Source organism: Cladophialophora carrionii, assembly GCF_000365165.1.
Source record: "Cladophialophora carrionii CBS 160.54 unplaced genomic scaffold supercont1.1, whole genome shotgun sequence".
NCBI lineage: Eukaryota > Fungi > Ascomycota > Eurotiomycetes > Chaetothyriales > Herpotrichiellaceae > Cladophialophora > Cladophialophora carrionii.
The window spans coordinates 2,676,276-2,694,352 of NW_008481816.1; the positions used below are offsets into that span (position 1 = coordinate 2,676,276).

Sequence of the window (18,077 nt, forward strand, 5' to 3'; positions counted from 1 at the left end):
TGGCGCGTCCGCTCAGAAGACCGAGTCATCGTCGTCTTCTTCACTGTGTTCCAGAATCGTCTCCTGCAACAGTCCTGGCCGTGCTGGTAGGGTGTTGGTAGGACTGACTGGGCTCAATGGGCCTGTCGACGTGGTCAACGGCATTTTTCTGGCTTCCCGCACGACCTCTTGTAACAGCGGTTGTGAGGCCATCAGTCTGGCTTGGGTGGCCAGTCTCTGTTGTTCCTCAAGCTGTCTCCTCCTCTTCTCTTCTCTTGCCTTCCTGTACGATATTGCATCATGACCTTTAGGGGGAATCGGCTTCGGGGTGGGTTGCTTGTCAATGCGGAAGACAAAGACAATGGCGCGGAGGGTGAAGTGTAAGATCAGTGCGAGTAATAGGCCTATGAAGACTGCACTCCCGAGGAAATACCAGAGTGGCTGTACAGTAGCTATCAGCTCCTGCAGATTTCAGAGCTTCTTTGAGGCTACAGACCTCGAAAGCTGCGAATATTCGCCATGGGATTGACGCGATGTGTATCACCACTCCGGCGAGGTATATAAATGGACTTGATAGCGAAGCTAGAATGTACCATAGCAGCGCCAACAGTCGGACGATCGGATAAAACGCGTAGGAGAGGATTGTGGTTGCCGTAGAGAACGCGCGATATGACCCAGCGAACACATGCACCCAAGCTGAGTCGGTGGCGGTAGTGTTCATCGTCAGAGTGGCTTGCGAATCATGATGCACTGGAATGACCTCTGCAGGTCGCAGTAGTGGTGGTACTGTAGTAACTGTCCTCGTACTGGGCACAACCAGGTGAATGTTGCCGCTCGTGTTGAGCCGCAAGTCAGCCAACAATGACGCCTTCTCCCCGCAATTGTTCCTGAAATTAGGCTCTCCTTTAAGGGTCTTTGCGCCCACTCATCATCAATAAGTGAGTTCAGCCTCTCTGAGCGCCCCCTCTTCTTCTCTTCCCCTCGAGGCCTTAAGCTTCAGCGTCACCGGAGCTCGGATTCATTTCCACAAAGTCAAAGTCGGTCGATTTGGCTTACGTTCCTTGCTATCTCTCAGTATCTGTATACATGCTCATTCACCTGGAGCCTACCAGATTTCGCTCCGACTTCCTATCTCCTTGACAGCGGCTCTTCCCTCCGTTTCCCCAACCGGCCATTCCCGAATAAATCGTGTCGCACGACACCTTGACATTTCCGCAACACAACAGTCACTATGGGCAATCAACAGTCGGCTGAAGATAAGAAGAGCTCGAGCTCTAGGTCTGGGACACCCCAGGCCGAGAAAGACCGCAAGATCAATCGCCGGATCTCGATTCAGGCCCTTTCTCAAGGTCGTGGTGCACCCGTCGATGCGGCTGCGACCAAGGACACGGCTGTTGCCCAGACCACCTCCCAACATCTCGAGAAACCTCAACTGCAACAATATTTGCAGGCTGCTTCCCCCGAAAGTGTCAAGGCCGGACGGGTAGAGAGGTCATCCTCGAGAACGTCGAAAGAAAAGAAGAATGACTTGGAGCATCGACCCAAACCGCAACCTCCCAGCCAGCAACCACTTGCTGTCCCTCAGCCCGCCACTCCTCTGGACGTACCTATATCGAAGAGCAAGCAGGACGAGGATCGTTTTGACGAGCGACCTATTGCCCACAGTCAACCCTACGACGACCGACGATATGCTCCGGTGGCTCAACTGCGACCTCCTCGTCTTCCTCTTCCGATCGCCGATGTACCGATCCCCGACTCTCCTACATTGCTGCCAGTCGACAAGAGCAGTGACGCCGATGTGCCTCTCTTTGAGACCGATGGCCCTCTCGCAATTGCAGAGCCGCACATAAGACGAAGAAGTTCCATGTTGAGCACCAACACACAGTCCGAGGACGAGGTTGGTGACGAATTGCAGCCTTATGCAGTCCAGTCCACGACTCAGACTACGCCCACGGTGATCGAGTGGAATCAAGGCGGTAACAAGGTCTACGTAACGGGTACTTTTGCCAATTGGGAAAAGAAATATAGACTACATCCGAGGTATGCCTTCGCCAGCCGGTTTTCTTTGTCCAATGTCTCGGAAGAGTGTTGGAATCTTGACTGAGTCGATACCAACCCGGGGATGTCGTGCCCTACACGGGGAGAATTGCCTTTTGATCTGCCTCTGAGATTTTAGCTGACTTTCCCTTATAGAAAGAACGGTCCCGGCATGTTTACCACCATCAACCTTCCTTCTGGAACCCACCATCTCAAGTTTGTGGTCGATGGCGAGATGGTCACCAGTTCAGAGCTGCCTACGGCCGTCGACTTCAACAATTTCCTCGTCAACTACATCGAGATCGCGACTGAGGACATCTCCAAACCACGTCGAGAGAGCGCTCAACCGGGGACCAAGTCAACGGCTCTTCTTGCGCCCGAGGAACAAAGCGAACAAGCCACCTCCGGGCAGCAGACGCCCGAGGACTCCGACTTCTCTGAGCCTCAGCTTGAAGAGATCCCAGCAGGTGACTGGCGTCAACTCATCCCGCCTTACTTGATCGACATCGATTTGGACGAAGAAGAACCAAAGTACAAGGCGGCATCTGCGTGCATCTCGGAGTTCGGCCATCCCCCAGCTCTACCACTGTTTCTCAGCAGGTCGATTTTGAACGGTATTCTGCCTGTCAAGGACGATAACAGCGTCTTAACATTGCCCAATCATACTGTTTTAAATCACCTGATGACGAGCAGTGTAAAGAATGGGGTGCTTGCGACAAGTGTTACTACGAGGTACAAGAAGAAGGTGCGTGAAGGTTGCCCTGGGAATCATGATAAGTGCTAATTCCGAAACAGTATGTGACCACGATCTCGTTCAAGCCCGTACCGAAGGCCATCCAGATCGATCAACAGCAGGCACAGTAGGAATCCCAACCCTGCGATTCTCTTCTTCACGCCAGCCTGGTGGAAATGTGTCGCCGTTCATGACTTGGTCGGATACTCTCGACTCCATCACGAGTAGGATGTGCTGTACTGCGCTGCGTTGAAGTTGTCTAGTGTTGCCATAAACGCATCGAGTCACATTGACTTGTTCGTGTCACGGGCACGGTGGCAGCGAAACGAATCTTGCATATGTCAACTTCGGCATGACCGTCTACGACTAGAACTCGGGAGCTCCATGGGATTTGATAGAACGGGCACGGGGGACAAAGCCACTCTACTCTTCTTGACATAGTCAATGATAGAATCTCTTTTTGTTTGGTCATCAATCGCTCAATTTGATTCCATCTGCCGAATCATTTCATATAGCATGTCAACAACAGTTCCGAGCCCGACCCAAGTCGACTCAGTCGTCCCTCCATCGAACAAATACATCATCCGTCCTGAACCTCTGCGTACAAGTGCTGTCTTCGAGTCTGATGCCCTCCCTATCCCCGCCCAGGAATTCCAACAGTCCCGCATGAGCGATCATGATGCCGTTGTCGATACAGAACCGCTCGTCGGTCGCGTAGACGTCGCCGCCCCTCGACCGCGCCATCTGGCCCATCATCTCCTGCAGCCGCTCGTTGCACCCGACACCGCCGACGATGAGGACCTGGCTGGAGCCGACGTGCGCCATGGCCCGCTCGGTGATCTCGACCAACATGGCAAAGACGGTCTCCTGCAGGCTGAAGCACAGATCCTCCGGCGTGACTTTCCGGCCCGAGGCCGGGTCGACGAGCTTGCCGCGCAGACACGAGATGGCCAACTCGTCGACGCGCGCGAGAATGCCACTGAAGGAACAGTCCATGCCCTTGACCGCGTAGGGCAGGTCGACCAGGATGGGCGGCGCGAGCGCGGCCTTGGCCATCTGCTCAATGTTGTAGCCGGGCGCGGGATCGTTGGGGATGGCCAGCGTGCGGGCGAACCGGTCGAGCGTGTTGCCCACGGCGATGTCCAGCGTCTCGCCGAAGATGCGGTACCGCTGCATCGAGTACGCGATCACCTGCGTGTTGCCGCCCGAGACGTACAGCACGACCGGGTTGGTCGCGCCCGTGATGCTCCGGCCCATCTCGATGTGGCCGATGCAGTGGTTCACGCCGACGAGCGGCTTGTCCCACAGCAGCGAGAGCGTGCGGGCCGCGAGCGCCACGCTCTGCAGCGGCGCGCCCATCCCCGGCCCGCGCGTGTAGCAGATGCAGTCCAGGTCGGCGGGGCTGATGTTGGCTTCCTGCAGGGCTTGGACAACGAGCGTCGTCACGTGGCTGCGGTGGTGGAGGGCCGTGTCTTTGGGCAAGAAGCCCGCGCCTGGAGGTGCATGGTACGTGTGTCGGATGTTGGAGAGGATGCGCACTTCAGGCTGTGATTTCGATTGAGCTTGTTTCGACGCGTAGGAGGTGTAGGTCGCGGTGTTGGGCACGCCCGAGTGGTAGATGAGCCCGACGCCGAGTTTGTTGGCGGAGCCTTCGAGACCGAGGGCTATGGGCATGGGGGGTGGGTGGCAATCGAGGAGAATGATATTGAATGCTTGGTCCTGTGGTGTGGTGTTTCACCAAGTATATCTCACAAATGGGCCACTCCAACAGTAGAGGCGGAATGGCCCAGGGACAATGGCCTTCTTCCGATGTTCTCACCCACCAGCAGCGCGCTCCTCACCGCACCTGTGGTCACTTTGTCTGGACCAAGATCTCTTAATGATTGCAGTGGTTGGGTGATGGCGCCGTCACAGCGTGGGCAGGGGTGACGGTCTCAAAGCGGATGAGAAATTGAGAGGCAGTACTCCGTACATACACCGGTCTTCTAAAGTACTGTTGGTGAAGCAGACGTTGATGTGGGCGGAGTGGACAGGTCCCGGACAGGCACCAACTCTTGTTTCTGAATCGCAGAATCGGATAAATTAATTACGATTGTCTGGACGGTGTGAAAGAAAAGTCGCCTCCAGAGCCTTGCAAGTGAGATTGTGAATAAAGTCAATTACGGCTGAGCATTTTGTCTACCGGTAGAAGCCGAACGCCGTGCCAGGACAATCAATGCAGGCCAGTAATTCAGATTGTGAAAAAGAAATCAACGAGGTTGCTATGAGCGAGCACTTGTGAGGTAGAAGCGTCGTGTTCCCACAATCCTGCTTGAGACATCTACATTTTCATCTTGAAACCACGCACATGGCATACACTTTGCTCTATCAAATCCCGCTGTGTACGTCCTCCGGATTGATCACAGTATTGTAGTGGTACAGTACATCTTGCTTTTTAGACCCCCCCCCCCTATAAAAGGGACTAAGAGCGTGGTGGAATGTTTCTCGCTGGTATATTCGTCGCTTCATGCATCGTCCAAGGACGGTCCCTCCTCCTTGTGTGTTACACCGTCGTAATGCTGCCAGTCACAGCTCAGACACCATGACCCATCAGAAGGCCTTCTTCTTTTCCTCGTAGCCTTTGACCCATACACTAAGGTCCACCAGCGGCAACCGAAGCGGGAAGTCCACTGCGATGAACAACAGCGCGAACAACAAGTACCAGCCAGCCATACAGCTAAGGAAGAAACTCGCGCCACCCAGGTACAACATCCTACTCGCAGTAGCATTTCCCTCCGCCACGAACCAAAATGTTGCCGTGAGGAAGACGAAACCAACAAATAAGCCGCCGAAGATGACGCAAAATACAATGTTCGTGCGTAGAGCACATATCAAATACACAAGACACAGCAGCGCCATGAAAAGCATGAAGAAGCCGAAAGAGGCATTGAAGCCCTTGGTTGCCAAGCCCAGAGTGATATCCTCTTCGTCGGTGGAAGGCGAATACGCCCCAAAGGCGTTAAAGAAAGGGAGTAAAGTGGCGCCATATGACAGCCAGAAGCCGCCGAAGGAAGCGAAGACCACGAAGGGGAAAGTGTTGGCGGGGCCAGCGACATATTCGAGGAAACCACCAAGAAGCATCAAGAGACCACCGATGAAGAAGTACGCCCCACTGTGAAAGATCAAATCGTCAGTCGAAAGGACCAGAGAGGTAGGAAGTGGAGGAAGCAACCTACATCGATGCGGCTCCATTTCCACCAGCACCTCGCCAGCCCATCAAGTCGCAGCTCAACGGACTCAGCGCGAGGAGGAAACCCACGACACTCAGGGGCGTGGGGTTCGCAAACTGTCTATGATGACTTCCACTGTTTCCGACATCCGGCTTCGCCTGATCCTGGGCCCGCAGGAACATGCGGTCGAACATGTCTGCGGGGATTGAAACCATGGTCGCGTCTTCGAATTTCGGTGGCGGAGGAACGGGGGGTGGTGCATTTGTCGTTGCCAAAGGATCCCTTCTGGTATTCAATGGGGGGATGGTGGTGGTTTGAGTCTGATAACCCATCTTCTCGTCCATGTACAAGTCGCTTTCGTAGGAAGTTTGGGTCGGGGGTTTGTAATAGTTGGACCTGGAGCGTTGGAGTGGACCTGTAATCTCGTAGCCTCGAGTCGCCATTTTGGAGCTGACAGTGAACGCTTGGTGCAATGACGGTTGCTGATGAGTTCTTGAACAAGTGGATTTATAAACGAGCACTCCGTGGGGCTTATGTTGTAGACCTTGATGAGAGGTATGAGGTTAAGGGCAAAAGAGAATCGAGAGAAGAGGATGGTAGAAGGAGGAGTGGGACGTTCAGCCTTTCCCGCTACCATGGACTCCTTTTGAACAAACCTCAAAAAAACTCAACAGCCTTGGGATACGAAGGGAGGCGCCCTGCAACGTGCAGACCGCAGGGCCTGCAAAGATCCGCAACATGTTCAGCTTCAGACTCAGCAAGCCGGCAAATACCAAAAAGGAGATCTAACTCTAGACCACGACCGATCAGAACCGTTCACTGGTGGTGAGCGGCATATCCCAAACAGTCAAGAGTTCTTGGAAAGCTTGGAAGCTCTTTTGGCTGGTAAAGATTTTCGGCACGACAGGTATCTACCCCGGATTTGATGTGTCGGAAGCCGCCTTGTACAGGGTGAACGGGGTGGCAGATGATTGATGGAACACTTGAAGTCTCAGGTGGAAAGGGGATATTTTGCTTGGCAGTTCAGGAGGTCGGTCGCGGCTCCGGGTCTTGCAATTGGCCGGCCGCTTCTCTGAGCTAGAACTGTGGGACGTCGACAGAAGGAAAGCAAGGAGCCGGTAGCATATACTGCGGAGAGAGGAAAGAGAAGGACTACAGCATCAGATACCAATATAGTGGTGGCAGAGAAAGCCTGACTAAATGATCATGGAAAGAAATACCACCAGACTTGGTCGCGTCGGCGGGTATCCAACAAGCGCAACAAGTTTGAACGTCGGCTGACCTTTGATGTCTTCTGGCAGGTACCACATTGGTACTCTTGCCACTGTTGTCTACAATGTATAGTCAGTATACGGTAATGCGTGTGGTGCTCCTCGGACAGGTACCTAGGTACCTAAACAATTGCACGTGGTACGAGGTACGAGGACGCAACAGTCGTGGTGAACGGATCAGCCAATCGGAGTTGGGCACAACTTCTTCCGGCCTTGGCCCTGCGATCAGCCTTTCCCTCATCCCACTATGCTTTCTCCCCAGCCAGCATTACCACTCCATACTCACTCATTTTTTGTCCGGTCAATTTCTAGCAGAGTTTTCTTTCCGTCGCTGATGCTCTCTGACCATGGCAGAGCCAGTACAGCCTGCTGATCTGCCCGAGTTCGCCCAGGCGACCGCTGACTTCGTCGAATGGTTTAAGTCGGCAGATGGGACTCGGCTAAGTTCAAAGGTGCAACTGAAGGATCTCAGAAGTGGCAATGCGGGAAGAGGAGCTGGTATGCCTTCTGCGTCTTGACCGCAAGCCTTCTGCTGATCATTCTCTTCAGTCGCCGCTGGGGACATCGAAGAAGACGAAGAACTGTTCGCTATTCCTAGATCTCTTGTGCTTGCAACCACCACCTCCAGCATTCCCTCCACAGTGATCGAGCCCCTCAATAATACAGGAGCATGGCCGCCATTGATAGTCACCATCATTTACGAATATCTCCAGAAAGACAAATCGCCATGGTACCCTTACTTCCGAGTCCTCCCCACCACCTTCGACAGTCTGATGTTCTGGAACAAAGCAGAAGTTGAGACACTGCAAGCGAGCGCCGTAATTAGCAAGATCGGACGAGACCAAGCCGAAGAAAATTGGAAAGACACAATAATCCCGGTCATGCTCTCTCACTCGGACTTGTTTGTTGTGGCTGGTCAAAACGAGTCTGAAAGGACGACAGAGTTGATCAAGCTCGCTCATATGGCTGGAAGCTTGATTATGGCCTATGCCTTCGATATCGACAAGGACGACGACAAGGACGGCGAGGATAAAGAGTCCGATGAGGAATTTGAGGAAGACGACGAAGACGAGCCGTCTAAGGGCATGGTGCCTTTCGCTGACATGCTCAACGCAGATGCTGATCGAAATAATGTGCGTCTCATGTGTCAAAGTTGATGGCTCTCTGGAAGCTGACATCTGATTTTCTGCAGGCTCGTCTCTTCCAAGAATCTGACTACCTGATTATGAAGTCCACCAAGCCGATCGAAGCGGGCGAGCAGATATTCAACGACTATGGTCCCCTGCCTCGATCGGACCTCCTGCGTATGTACGGCTACATTACAGATAACTATGCTCAGTATGACGTCGTGGAAATCTCCCATGATCTACTTCTCGAAGTTGCCGGCAAAAAGCATGGCACCAAAGACGCAGCCTGGCTGAAGCGTGAAGAGCAACTCGAGGAGCTGGGCGTTATCGATGATGGCTATGCGATCCCACGGCCTTCAGTGGATGCGAGAAAGCTAGAGGATGCCATACCCGGCCAAATACACATGCTCCTGCGAGCGTTGTGCACAGAAACCATCAAAAAGCCCAAGGAGTCTGTCACAATCAAAGAGGCGGCGCTGCTACAAGCCGCGCTGACGAAAAGACTCTCGGAGTATGCGACCTCCCTCGACGCTGACAGGTCTGCTCTGGATGCACTGGGCACGGCTGAATCGAAGCAGTTCCTGGTCGACTCCGGTTGCAGTGAGCCTCGATACGTAATGGCCTTGAAGGTGAGGATCGGAGAGAAGGAGATCCTGCACCAGCTTCTTGGCCTTTGCCAAGATCATATCGCAGGCCAAACAGAGGAGATGACTTCGGGCTCGACCAAACGAACATCCGACAACGGTCCCAGTTCGAGACCGAAGAAAACTGCACGGAAGGAAAGAGGCCCATGATCATTCCCGGGCTATTCTTTTCCATTGGGAGGCGCTGGCCTCACTAACTATGTACAAGTCGGTCACCATCACTCACAGCACAGCTCTGTCGTGTCGTCCACGGCTGGCTCTCAATCGGACCCCATCGATCAATGTCATCGTACAATCCATGAATGTGGCGTCCGCGTCTTGCAACACTGACAGAGGCCGAGCGTGCTCGGGCTCTTTTGAGAGAGTCTTGTGAATTGTGCTCTCGCTGAGACGGAAAGAAAAAAGTGTTATCCAACAACAAGAACAACACGGTCAAGAAGCAGCAGGGGTCGCCTGAGTATGCCCCACAGGTGAAGAATGACTGGGACCGGCAATCTCGGACTGCGATTTTCTGGCTGCCATCAACTGTGTGTTTTCTGATGGCCGACTACTGCCGATGAGGTAGGCTCGCTGTGACATGCGAGCAAAGGTCAGGTCGGGGAAAGTTCGCTCTTCATCAGAGAAATCGTCTTCATCAGGCGAGTCATATCTCCATCGATCGTCTCCTCTCAATGTATCTCGACCGGCACGAGGCAGTCTCCGATCGATCAATATTCGTCCACCACGACCTATTCGCCGCCTAAAGGATGGCATATGACTGACTGTCTCTTCGTCTGTTGGACTGGCATACCGGAAAGGCGTCGAAGGTCGAGATACATCCTTCATGACCACATCGGTTCCATTCGGCAACTCCTGCGACTCTTCATCCGAGATACTAGCTGGGGGTGTAGGCAGATATTCAGTCGCGGCCATTGCCTCACGGAAATGTTCCCCAGGCGAAGGATAATCGTCCTCGAGCTCGGGGGTAAGGGGTGCCATTGTCTTGTCGACGAACCCTTCGTTCCACCGAATGTGTTTCTCGATGTTTGTCTGGATCTCTCGTTGAATCTCACGTTCTCTGACGGCTGCAACATCCTCGAGAGTACGGAGTTCGGGACCGGGCCCAGGTGCCATGGGCATTCTGAGTTGCTGAGCGATGGCGGCCTGGTTGGGTGTCATGCCTTGAGGGATCTTCTGCTTCTGAGAATGAGGTGAGTAATTGTTCCGTTGGCTGAGCAGCATTTTGCCATACCTTTTGATTGATGAGGAGATCCTCATCTCCCTTGACGCCCAACTTTCTCTTAGTGTCTCGGAGTGCCAGTCGTTGTTCGAAAACAAGTCGATCAATCTCGAGAGTTTCTTTACGAAGCTGTTCTCTTCTCTTGACCATCAGCAGCATGCCTCTCGCGGTCTCTAGCTCCATGCGGAGCTTGCGCAGCTTCTCGGCACTCTGAGCATCACGATTCCTGGTCTTTCGGATTTGTCGCAATTCACGTCGTCGGAAGCAAACATATGGATCGCTGTCGTCCGTCTCCTGACCAGTCTCGAACTTCAAGCGAGGAGCCAAGGAACGATTACCGGTGGCTGTTCGCCGCGTCCGCCAGTGTTCGTAAATAAATCTGGAAAGGTTGCTCACGAATGGGGGCACAGTGTCATCAATCTGATCCTGGAGTTCTTCTAATGGTAAGACAGGAGGACTATCGACGGCAGCAAACGGTTGTTTCGTCTGAGCGGTCTCTTCGAAAAAGTTCATGACCACTTCGAACTGGTCCTCACTGCATGTTTCCTGACCAGCAGGCAACTTGCCATTGATCAATTTCAAAGCAAGCTCGTCCTCTTCGTCCATGCAATACGCCACTCCCGCACAGTCTTCGACTGTGGCCGATGAGCGGATGTATGTGGCTGGCTGCTGAAACCCTTTCGGGTAGAGGACGTCGTATTTGACATCGCTCGCGATGGTAGGTGGCGTGGGAATGTATGCATCTTTGATCTTTGCATCTGCTTTGGCGACCTCGGACGCTTTGATGGCCTGTTGAAGATGGTATTCCTGCAAAACGGTGAGTGTTTGTTTTGCCAAGAGATTTGATGACTAAGCCAGAAGAAGAGGACACCGCGACAAAAAAGTTAGGCAGCATGAGGTGAAGAGAGACTCACTGATTCTTCGGCCTTTTCGACGCCGGTTTCTATCGCAGAACGTTGTGTATCGTAATCGGGAAGGGATTCGACCTGATCCTCACGAAAAATCTGGACATTTTGTTTGGAGTTGAGTTTTTTGGGTCTGGTGGCGCGGCCGCGTAGCATTTTTTTCTAGTGAAACCCCATGGGAGAGGGCGAAGCTGAGGTGAAGTGTCGCTGCACACTCTGCCCTCACCCCAAAATCAAGGGGCAAGCGCGGCGACAGATCGAGGTGCAGCTTCGGCAATTTTGCTTGAAAATTTTTCTAAAAAGACAGGAGAGCTTGTTGCAAGTAGTTGAGCGACCCTGAAATTAAAAATTGATGAATTGCCTCCGCGGTGCCTTTGTGAAGGTGGCTTTGTATGATGAAGCTGTGTGTGGTTGCGAAGTCAGAAGGGACTGCGAATGGATTTGGGCGGAAGAAGGCGGGATCGCAGTGAATTGGGGGTGAGCCGTGACTTCGCAAGCGGGGGTCATTCACTGGATTGGCAACCTATGTGACGCGGCCACAGCACCTAGAGGTGGCAGCCTCTAGGCGTGCCATCAAGGGCCATGGTGCCTACAGCAATTGGCGCGGGTGGCCCATTAGGGACGTTAGGTTTGCAGTTGACGGTCTGAGTGACGTGCCGGATTCAGCGGAGCACACGGTCAAAGTATATCAAGTCAGGTCAAGTCAAGTCAAGTCAGCATGTGCGACTGCATCCTCGTGCTTCTGCCTTTCGAGCTGAGCCTGATTCCACATCCGGTCACCGGTTGACCAACCAGGTGTCTCGTCTTGAAAGATCGCAGTTCCTGAAACTCCCCTTGTGCACTTCTTTCAGCTTTCAATCCAGTTCTACTGTATTTCTACTGTACCTCCGCACAGGATTCCTAGCTCTTTCGCCTGTACTCTCACACCTTACTAGTCACCCCCGATCTCATCAACCACCCCCTAAGCTCCTGCACGAAAGTGACCACACTGATTGATCTCTTGTTCACTTGCCCTCCCCCCGCCAACATGGCGACACCAGCATTTGGCGCGCAATCCTCCACCGTCGCCGAACCCAACAATGCGGCTCTCTATGATGCTCGGAGACGGCAGCAAGTCACTGGCTCCCAGATCCTCGATAACATTGTTTCCTTCTCAAATTGTACGTGGGGGCCCATCCGGCGAGACAGAGCCCGTTGGACGTCTGGCACTTCAAGGCCGTGGTTGAGCACGTGCTGATGGAATTGCCAAACAGTTGATCGCGACGAGGTGGACAGATTAAGGAAACGGTTCATGAAGCTGGACAAGGTACGTCTGCTCAACGAACGGCGCAAATGGAAGGCCGTTGACATAATATTGGGAACACTTAGGACAACAGCGGTACAATCGAACGGGAAGAGTTCCTTTCGTTACCTCAAGTGTCGTCCAATCCCCTAGCAACGAGGTACGCGGCGCGCACTGTAACCTACCTACTTGTGTCCGCTTCTAACGCATTCAGAATGATCGCCATCTTCGACGAAGACGGTGGCGGCGACGTCGACTTCCAAGAATTCGTGCTTGGGCTCTCGGCCTTCTCCTCCAAGGGCAACAAGGAAGAGAAGCTGAAATTTGCATTCAAGGTCTATGACATTGACCGGGATGGCTATATCTCGAACGGAGAGTTGTTCATTGTGCTCAAGATGATGGTCGGCTCGAACCTGAAGGATCAACAACTACAGCAGATTGTGGACAAGACCATCATGGAGGCGGATAAGGATGGCGATGGCAAGATCAGCTTCGCCGAGTTCACGCAGATGGTGGAGAGCACGGACGTCAGTATGAGTATGACGCTAGGTAAGTGCTGGAGATATGGGTTGAGTCGGGGGTTGAACAAGCTGACGGAGTCACAGACCAGTTCTAGGGTTAGCATGCCGATGCCGATGTGGGAGGCGCGGTTTGCGGCAGCCTGCGTATCGGGACGAACACGACGAATGATATGAGACAAAAGAATGCTTGAGGTGGTCATGAACGGCCCTGCTGTGCAGCGTGTGGCCTTCTGCTTTCTGTTCTGCCCTGAGTCTTTCCGCGGCTTCCTCGATCCCAGCACTGTAACTCTTGGCAGGGCGGACAATGTCGTCTGACGTGAGGACTGAGAAAACACGATCGCACAACGGGCAAGCATAGCATCGTGGAGGGTTCACAGCCACAGAATCGCAGAACTATTTGGCTCTTCTTGGCGGGCAACCCGTGGAGTATGTATGTGGCAAGGATCCTTCTGCTGCCCGTCCAGAGATGTGCTCTCATTGACTGCTTCGCACGAAGGGAGAGAGGGTCTGAAGAGCTTTTTTCAGTGCAATTGATGCAAGGAAGCCGTGCCTTCTCTATGTAGCCAGCGCGACCTTGGGCCCCGTAGTCACATTCTCCTGCACCAGCTTGGCCTCCCACTTCTTATTCTCGTCCCCGTGTGTTATGCTGGACGGGGCTTCGGGTGGTGCACCAGGCACTGCGTTCCCACTTGCCGCAGCTGGCGCACCAGCCGAATCACCCGTGAGAAGCTGCTCGAGAACGCGGCATACCGCGTCGCCGACTTCCTTGGTCGTTGCTGTGCCCCCCAGATCGCCGGTTCGGATCTCAAGACCGCCGATATCCTTGGCGTCTAGGACCTTTTCCACCGCGGCCTCGATTGCCGCTGCTTCGGCTGTCAGGTTGAGAGAATACCGCAGCATCATTGCTGCGGAGAGGATCTGGGCCACAGGGTTGACGATGCCTCTCCCTGCAATATCCGGGGCGGAGCCGTGGACCGGCTCGTAAATGCCGTTACATCGAGTCTTCCCATCTGGAATGCCGGAGAGACTTGCGCTTGGCAAAACGCCCAAAGTGCCGACCACGCCACCGGCTTGATCAGACAGCATATCGCCAAAGGTGTTGTCTGTGTGAATGACACCGTTGAACACCTTGGGGTCTTTGACCATGATCATCGAAAGGCTGTCTGCCAATTGATGCTTCAATTCAATGTGCGGAAACTCCTTCTCGAAGACCTCGCTAGTCACCTTCCTCCAAAGTCGTCCCGAGGCGAGAACGTTGGCCTTGTCGCTCGACCACACCGTGGCCGGACCGCCGTTTCCTTTCCCGTCCTTGCCCATCGTGGTCGCCAACGCAGCAGCCACTCGCGCGCACCGCTCGATTTCATCTCTCCTGTACGCCCACGAGTCACTGGCGAAGTCCGCTTCCTCGACCTTGGGCCCGAAATATGCGCCGCCGGTATTTTCGCGGAGAACAATAAAGTTGGTCCCCGCAGCGAGGGAGGGTTTGAGCGGTGACAAGTGGACGAGGCTTCTGGAGTAGAATGCACAAGGGCGAATGTTGGCAAATGCATCGAGGTGTTGGCGAAGGCGGAGGAGACCAGATTCTGGATTCGGGTAGGTTGTTCCCCTTTGTAGTATAACACCCTTAGCGGGAGCCAGACAAGCGTTTTAGGCAGGACACTGTGGTGCAATACGAAGCCCAAGTTTGAAGCCTAGGAGAAATGCAAACTTACCATTTCGGCCCCCCGACACTGCCAAACAACACCGCGTCACTTTCCTCCTTGGCAATTCTCAATACTTCGTCCGTGATCGGCGTGCCGTGCTTGTCGATACTGCACCCACCAGCTATTTGGTGGTTAAGCTCAAACTTGATCCGTCCCTGGGATGCGATCTCGACAGTGTCGAGAACACGGAGGGCTTCGTCCATGACTTCGGGGCCAACATGGTCGCCAGATATGACGAGAATGCGGAAGGTTTGGGGTGTGGCTGTAGAAGAAGTGCTAGAAAGGTGTTCGAGGACTGGGGCGGCCATTGTGATTCGAATGCTGAGGTGATTGTCAATAGTGTTTGAGCGATGGTGAACAGGCGTCGAGCTGGCGGTGATTTTCCGACAAGGGATGAGGTTTGTCTTTGTGGTGAGAGGTATGCTTGCGACTTGTTTACTCTTGCTGGATTTTCAGATCGTTGAGGTCCCTTCGTTCAACGCTGGACCTGATATTGCGTGAGCTCGTGCACCAGAGTGAAGAGCCTCCTTTGCAGGTCTATTTCTTCAGATCTTGCTTATAGAACCAGTAGAGGCTTTCCCTTCGTCACCAAGTCAACTTGGAGCCTCTCATGTAACAGTTCAACCCTGCTGAAGCAGAAAGCGCAGGCAATGCTGACGGGCTCGGGTGACTGAATCTAATGCTGGCCCCCCCCGCGACGCACGTCACACTACGTCAGTCGAAACGCCAACTGGTGATCTTGCAGCTATGAGTATTGAGACTCGATTGATTGAAGGCGGCTGTAGTGCAAGGGTGCAGGAATTAATAGGAAAGGAAAGAGGAGGAGGATACTGGAATTTGTAAATGGCCTACCATGGCCTTTTACCCCCAGATACTCGTACAGGAGCATACTCCGTACGGAGTACGGAAGGCTGTCTTCGCTTTTGGAGGCCGGTTATGTTGCGTGAGGGGGCGGGGATCGGGCTTTCTCCGATCCGATGCCGGAGGTATCACGTGAAGACTTTTCAAATGCCGACACAGACGCTGGAATCTCGTTCTGCCTTTTCCCGTAGGCTCGCCCGTCTTAGCCCTCTGCTTTGCTTGAGTAGACAAAAGCGCATCCACAGCGCATACAGCGCCCTTTCTGGCGGGTTCGAAGAACTGGGCCAGACTATTTCCGGAAGGTGTAGAGGAGTGGGGTCCATCACTGGGTTGTAGCTGATAGCTGTTCTTCTGACTCGGCTGGGGTCTCTTGTGGTGTTTTTGATGACTGCGACACAGTGGGACAGTGATAGCGTAAAGGCAATCGCAAAATCATTCTTGGCAGTGGAAGCCTTCTGAGTCCTGGCGGGCATCGGGCCATATGTCGCTCGAGGATAAGGCTGCCAGTAGAAGCTCAGGCAACATCTCAAGGACGGCGGCGTCGCGGGCGGCTATGCAGACTAGCTGACGAAGCTGCATGGCTGATCTCATGGAGAGGGTTGGCTGGGCCATCCGGAAGTGAACCGGAGTCTAGATGGTCATGCCCAGAATAGTAGCGCAGACAGGACCAGGAGCAGGACGCCTGCAGCAGACAGCCACCTTTTCAAAGGGACAGAGTATGAGTAGCCGAGTTTGATGGTGACACCAGGAGCTGTCTTTCAAATAGTTGCAGCCGTAGCGGGATCTGCGACCAAATCTTCTTCACGACTTCTGTTTGGCTTTGCAAATGTTCCAGCTACGATGAGAGGGAAGGCAACTGTAGCTTCGACGTACACCTATAAATCCTAGGTCAGTGTTATGTACCCAACACGCGAGTGCTCTCCGTACCTTGACACTGTCGCCATTGGCCTTGATCCTAGGGTGTCGTCAGCGCTCAGCAACTCTTTCGGCAAAGATTACGCCAACGCAGGAATCGAGAAACTTCGGGGTAACATACTTGCCCCAACTTACTGCCTCGTCTGGCCTGGCACCAGCATCACTCCCGTCGAATTCTTGCGCCGTGTTGATGTACACTGCACTTTCGGCACCATTACGCATCAAACAAGCATTGGCAATGTGATGCTTGACCACGCCGCCACCCAAAATGATCATCCCGGCTCGCTTCGCGCGCACCGCGATGGTATTGATCTTCCGAATGTCTTGGGCAATGTCGATACCAAGCTGCAACGGCGAGGCCTTGAACGAATGGAAGTAGATCATGTCGCCCAGACTGCCATCTGTCAGGGCCGGACAGAACACTGGAATATCATTCTTGTATGCCCAGTAGTACACGGATGATTCGTCGTTGATCTCTTTGCCCAGTCGATGGATGATCTTGCTGGGCGTCCACATGAACCGTTCGCCGGACTTCGCGAACTCCTCTTCTTGTTCTGTCAGCATCTTGTCCAGAACTGGGACCACCCAATCCTCGAATGAGCAGTAATTGTTGTTAGGCACCACCAAATTGCCGATACGGTTCAGCCCCTTCGCACGCAATGCAGCCCCGGATGCAGAAAACGAGCCCACATAAGTGGGCGCGAGACATTTGATGAAGTCTTCTTCAACACCGCCTGCGGTAGTTACAATGGCAGACACGTGGCGGTGCTGGACTAGATAGCGGAATGTTTCGCGCAAGCCCGACGATATCATGTTGGAGGTATACCCCAGGAAAATTGTTGTTCTGTCACCGGATTCGGGGTCTCTCCATGATCTCTGAAAGCAGTCAGGACTGCTCTGTGTAGGCGCATGTAGGAGTCACCGACCATGTCATTGATGATACGAATGGCGTCGCCGATTGAGCTGGACTGAAAGCCTTGGCCGGTGAGCTGGTCAACGAAATTCGAGATGATAGCACGGTGCTGATCGGGCAGAGCAGCCCAATCGATACCCTTAACCTGCAGTACACCATCCGGCACGGGCTCGGAAGCGACGAGGACAGCATCAGTGGCCTTGGTAGGCGGCGCAGAACCCATTTCGGATTTGTGGAATATAGCAGCGCTGATGGGGATTGTGCACAGGACGTCGTTAAAATTCTGCAGAGCCGTTTAGGTACCGTTAGACTGGGGCTGGTACGCGTCCTGGGTTAGGTACCTCGTACCCTGTACTCCGTAATCATGCGGGTGATTATTCGCCTAATGTAGTGTGGTGGTGGCCTATCAGGTGCCCCTTGGAATAGACAAGTTCGGAAATAGCGTGGGTAGCCACGGCGCCTAGAGCAGCCCCCAGCAGAGCCGACGGCTGCTCGCTAGGCAGTGGTCGTGTGGTGGTGGGACTGTCCGTGCTGAAACAGTGCGTCATTACATCTGAGCCTTGGCCCGGTGGCTGGGCATTCCTCCGCGACTCTGGTGATATCATTTGTAATGACGTGCGGCTAGCTGTCCAATAGCGATCTTCCCTACGGCTGACGCAATGACATCCCTCTGCCACGGTGGTGACGGTGCCATCTGCCACCCAACGCACGGGGCCGGATCTGCGGCTAAGATTGAAGCTGCAGGAGCGACAAGCGCC

General features: G+C 53.8%; 9 protein-coding genes across 9 annotated transcripts; 3 read left to right on the forward strand and 6 right to left on the reverse strand.

Moving 5' to 3' along the window:
• Window positions 1-12: 12 nt before the first annotated feature.
• Window positions 13-700, reverse strand: G647_00942 (uncharacterized protein; the record flags this gene model as incomplete). Its single annotated transcript, XM_008724345.1, has 2 exons — window positions 13-420; window positions 476-700. The coding sequence occupies 2 exons, from the start codon at window positions 698-700 to the stop codon at window positions 13-15; spliced, it is 633 nt and encodes a 210-aa protein (XP_008722567.1).
• Window positions 701-1,210: 510 nt separating this feature from the next.
• G647_00943 (uncharacterized protein) lies at window positions 1,211-2,880 on the forward strand (the record flags this gene model as incomplete). The annotated part of the gene is made up of 3 exons (XM_008724346.1): window positions 1,211-2,019; window positions 2,173-2,761; window positions 2,812-2,880. The coding sequence occupies 3 exons, from the start codon at window positions 1,211-1,213 to the stop codon at window positions 2,878-2,880; spliced, it is 1,467 nt and encodes a 488-aa protein (XP_008722568.1).
• Window positions 2,881-3,301: 421 nt separating this feature from the next.
• Window positions 3,302-4,423, reverse strand: G647_00944 (uncharacterized protein; the record flags this gene model as incomplete). The annotated part of the gene is made up of 1 exon (XM_008724347.1): window positions 3,302-4,423. One exon carries the CDS (start codon window positions 4,421-4,423, stop codon window positions 3,302-3,304), a length of 1,122 nt encoding a protein of 373 aa, XP_008722569.1.
• Window positions 4,424-5,338: 915 nt separating this feature from the next.
• Window positions 5,339-6,401, reverse strand: G647_00945 (uncharacterized protein; the record flags this gene model as incomplete). The annotated part of the gene is made up of 2 exons (XM_008724348.1): window positions 5,339-5,900; window positions 5,965-6,401. The coding sequence occupies 2 exons, from the start codon at window positions 6,399-6,401 to the stop codon at window positions 5,339-5,341; spliced, it is 999 nt and encodes a 332-aa protein (XP_008722570.1).
• Window positions 6,402-7,576: 1,175 nt separating this feature from the next.
• Window positions 7,577-9,150, forward strand: G647_00946 (uncharacterized protein; the record flags this gene model as incomplete). The annotated part of the gene is made up of 3 exons (XM_008724349.1): window positions 7,577-7,727; window positions 7,779-8,362; window positions 8,422-9,150. 3 exons carry the CDS (start codon window positions 7,577-7,579, stop codon window positions 9,148-9,150), a joined length of 1,464 nt encoding a protein of 487 aa, XP_008722571.1.
• A 282-nt stretch (window positions 9,151-9,432) lies between these two features.
• Window positions 9,433-11,280, reverse strand: G647_00947 (uncharacterized protein; the record flags this gene model as incomplete). Its single annotated transcript, XM_008724350.1, has 3 exons — window positions 9,433-10,179; window positions 10,232-11,026; window positions 11,134-11,280. The coding sequence occupies 3 exons, from the start codon at window positions 11,278-11,280 to the stop codon at window positions 9,433-9,435; spliced, it is 1,689 nt and encodes a 562-aa protein (XP_008722572.1).
• An 871-nt stretch (window positions 11,281-12,151) lies between these two features.
• On the forward strand, window positions 12,152-13,022 carry G647_00948 (calcineurin subunit B; the record flags this gene model as incomplete). Its single annotated transcript, XM_008724351.1, has 5 exons — window positions 12,152-12,284; window positions 12,378-12,430; window positions 12,493-12,566; window positions 12,621-12,955; window positions 13,012-13,022. 5 exons carry the CDS (start codon window positions 12,152-12,154, stop codon window positions 13,020-13,022), a joined length of 606 nt encoding a protein of 201 aa, XP_008722573.1.
• A 460-nt stretch (window positions 13,023-13,482) lies between these two features.
• G647_00949 (3-isopropylmalate dehydrogenase) lies at window positions 13,483-14,938 on the reverse strand (the record flags this gene model as incomplete). The annotated part of the gene is made up of 2 exons (XM_008724352.1): window positions 13,483-14,533; window positions 14,640-14,938. The coding sequence occupies 2 exons, from the start codon at window positions 14,936-14,938 to the stop codon at window positions 13,483-13,485; spliced, it is 1,350 nt and encodes a 449-aa protein (XP_008722574.1).
• Window positions 14,939-16,249: 1,311 nt separating this feature from the next.
• Window positions 16,250-17,542, reverse strand: G647_00950 (deoxyhypusine synthase; the record flags this gene model as incomplete). Its single annotated transcript, XM_008724353.1, has 4 exons — window positions 16,250-16,366; window positions 16,419-16,446; window positions 16,528-17,282; window positions 17,333-17,542. 4 exons carry the CDS (start codon window positions 17,540-17,542, stop codon window positions 16,250-16,252), a joined length of 1,110 nt encoding a protein of 369 aa, XP_008722575.1.
• Window positions 17,543-18,077: the final 535 nt, after the last annotated feature.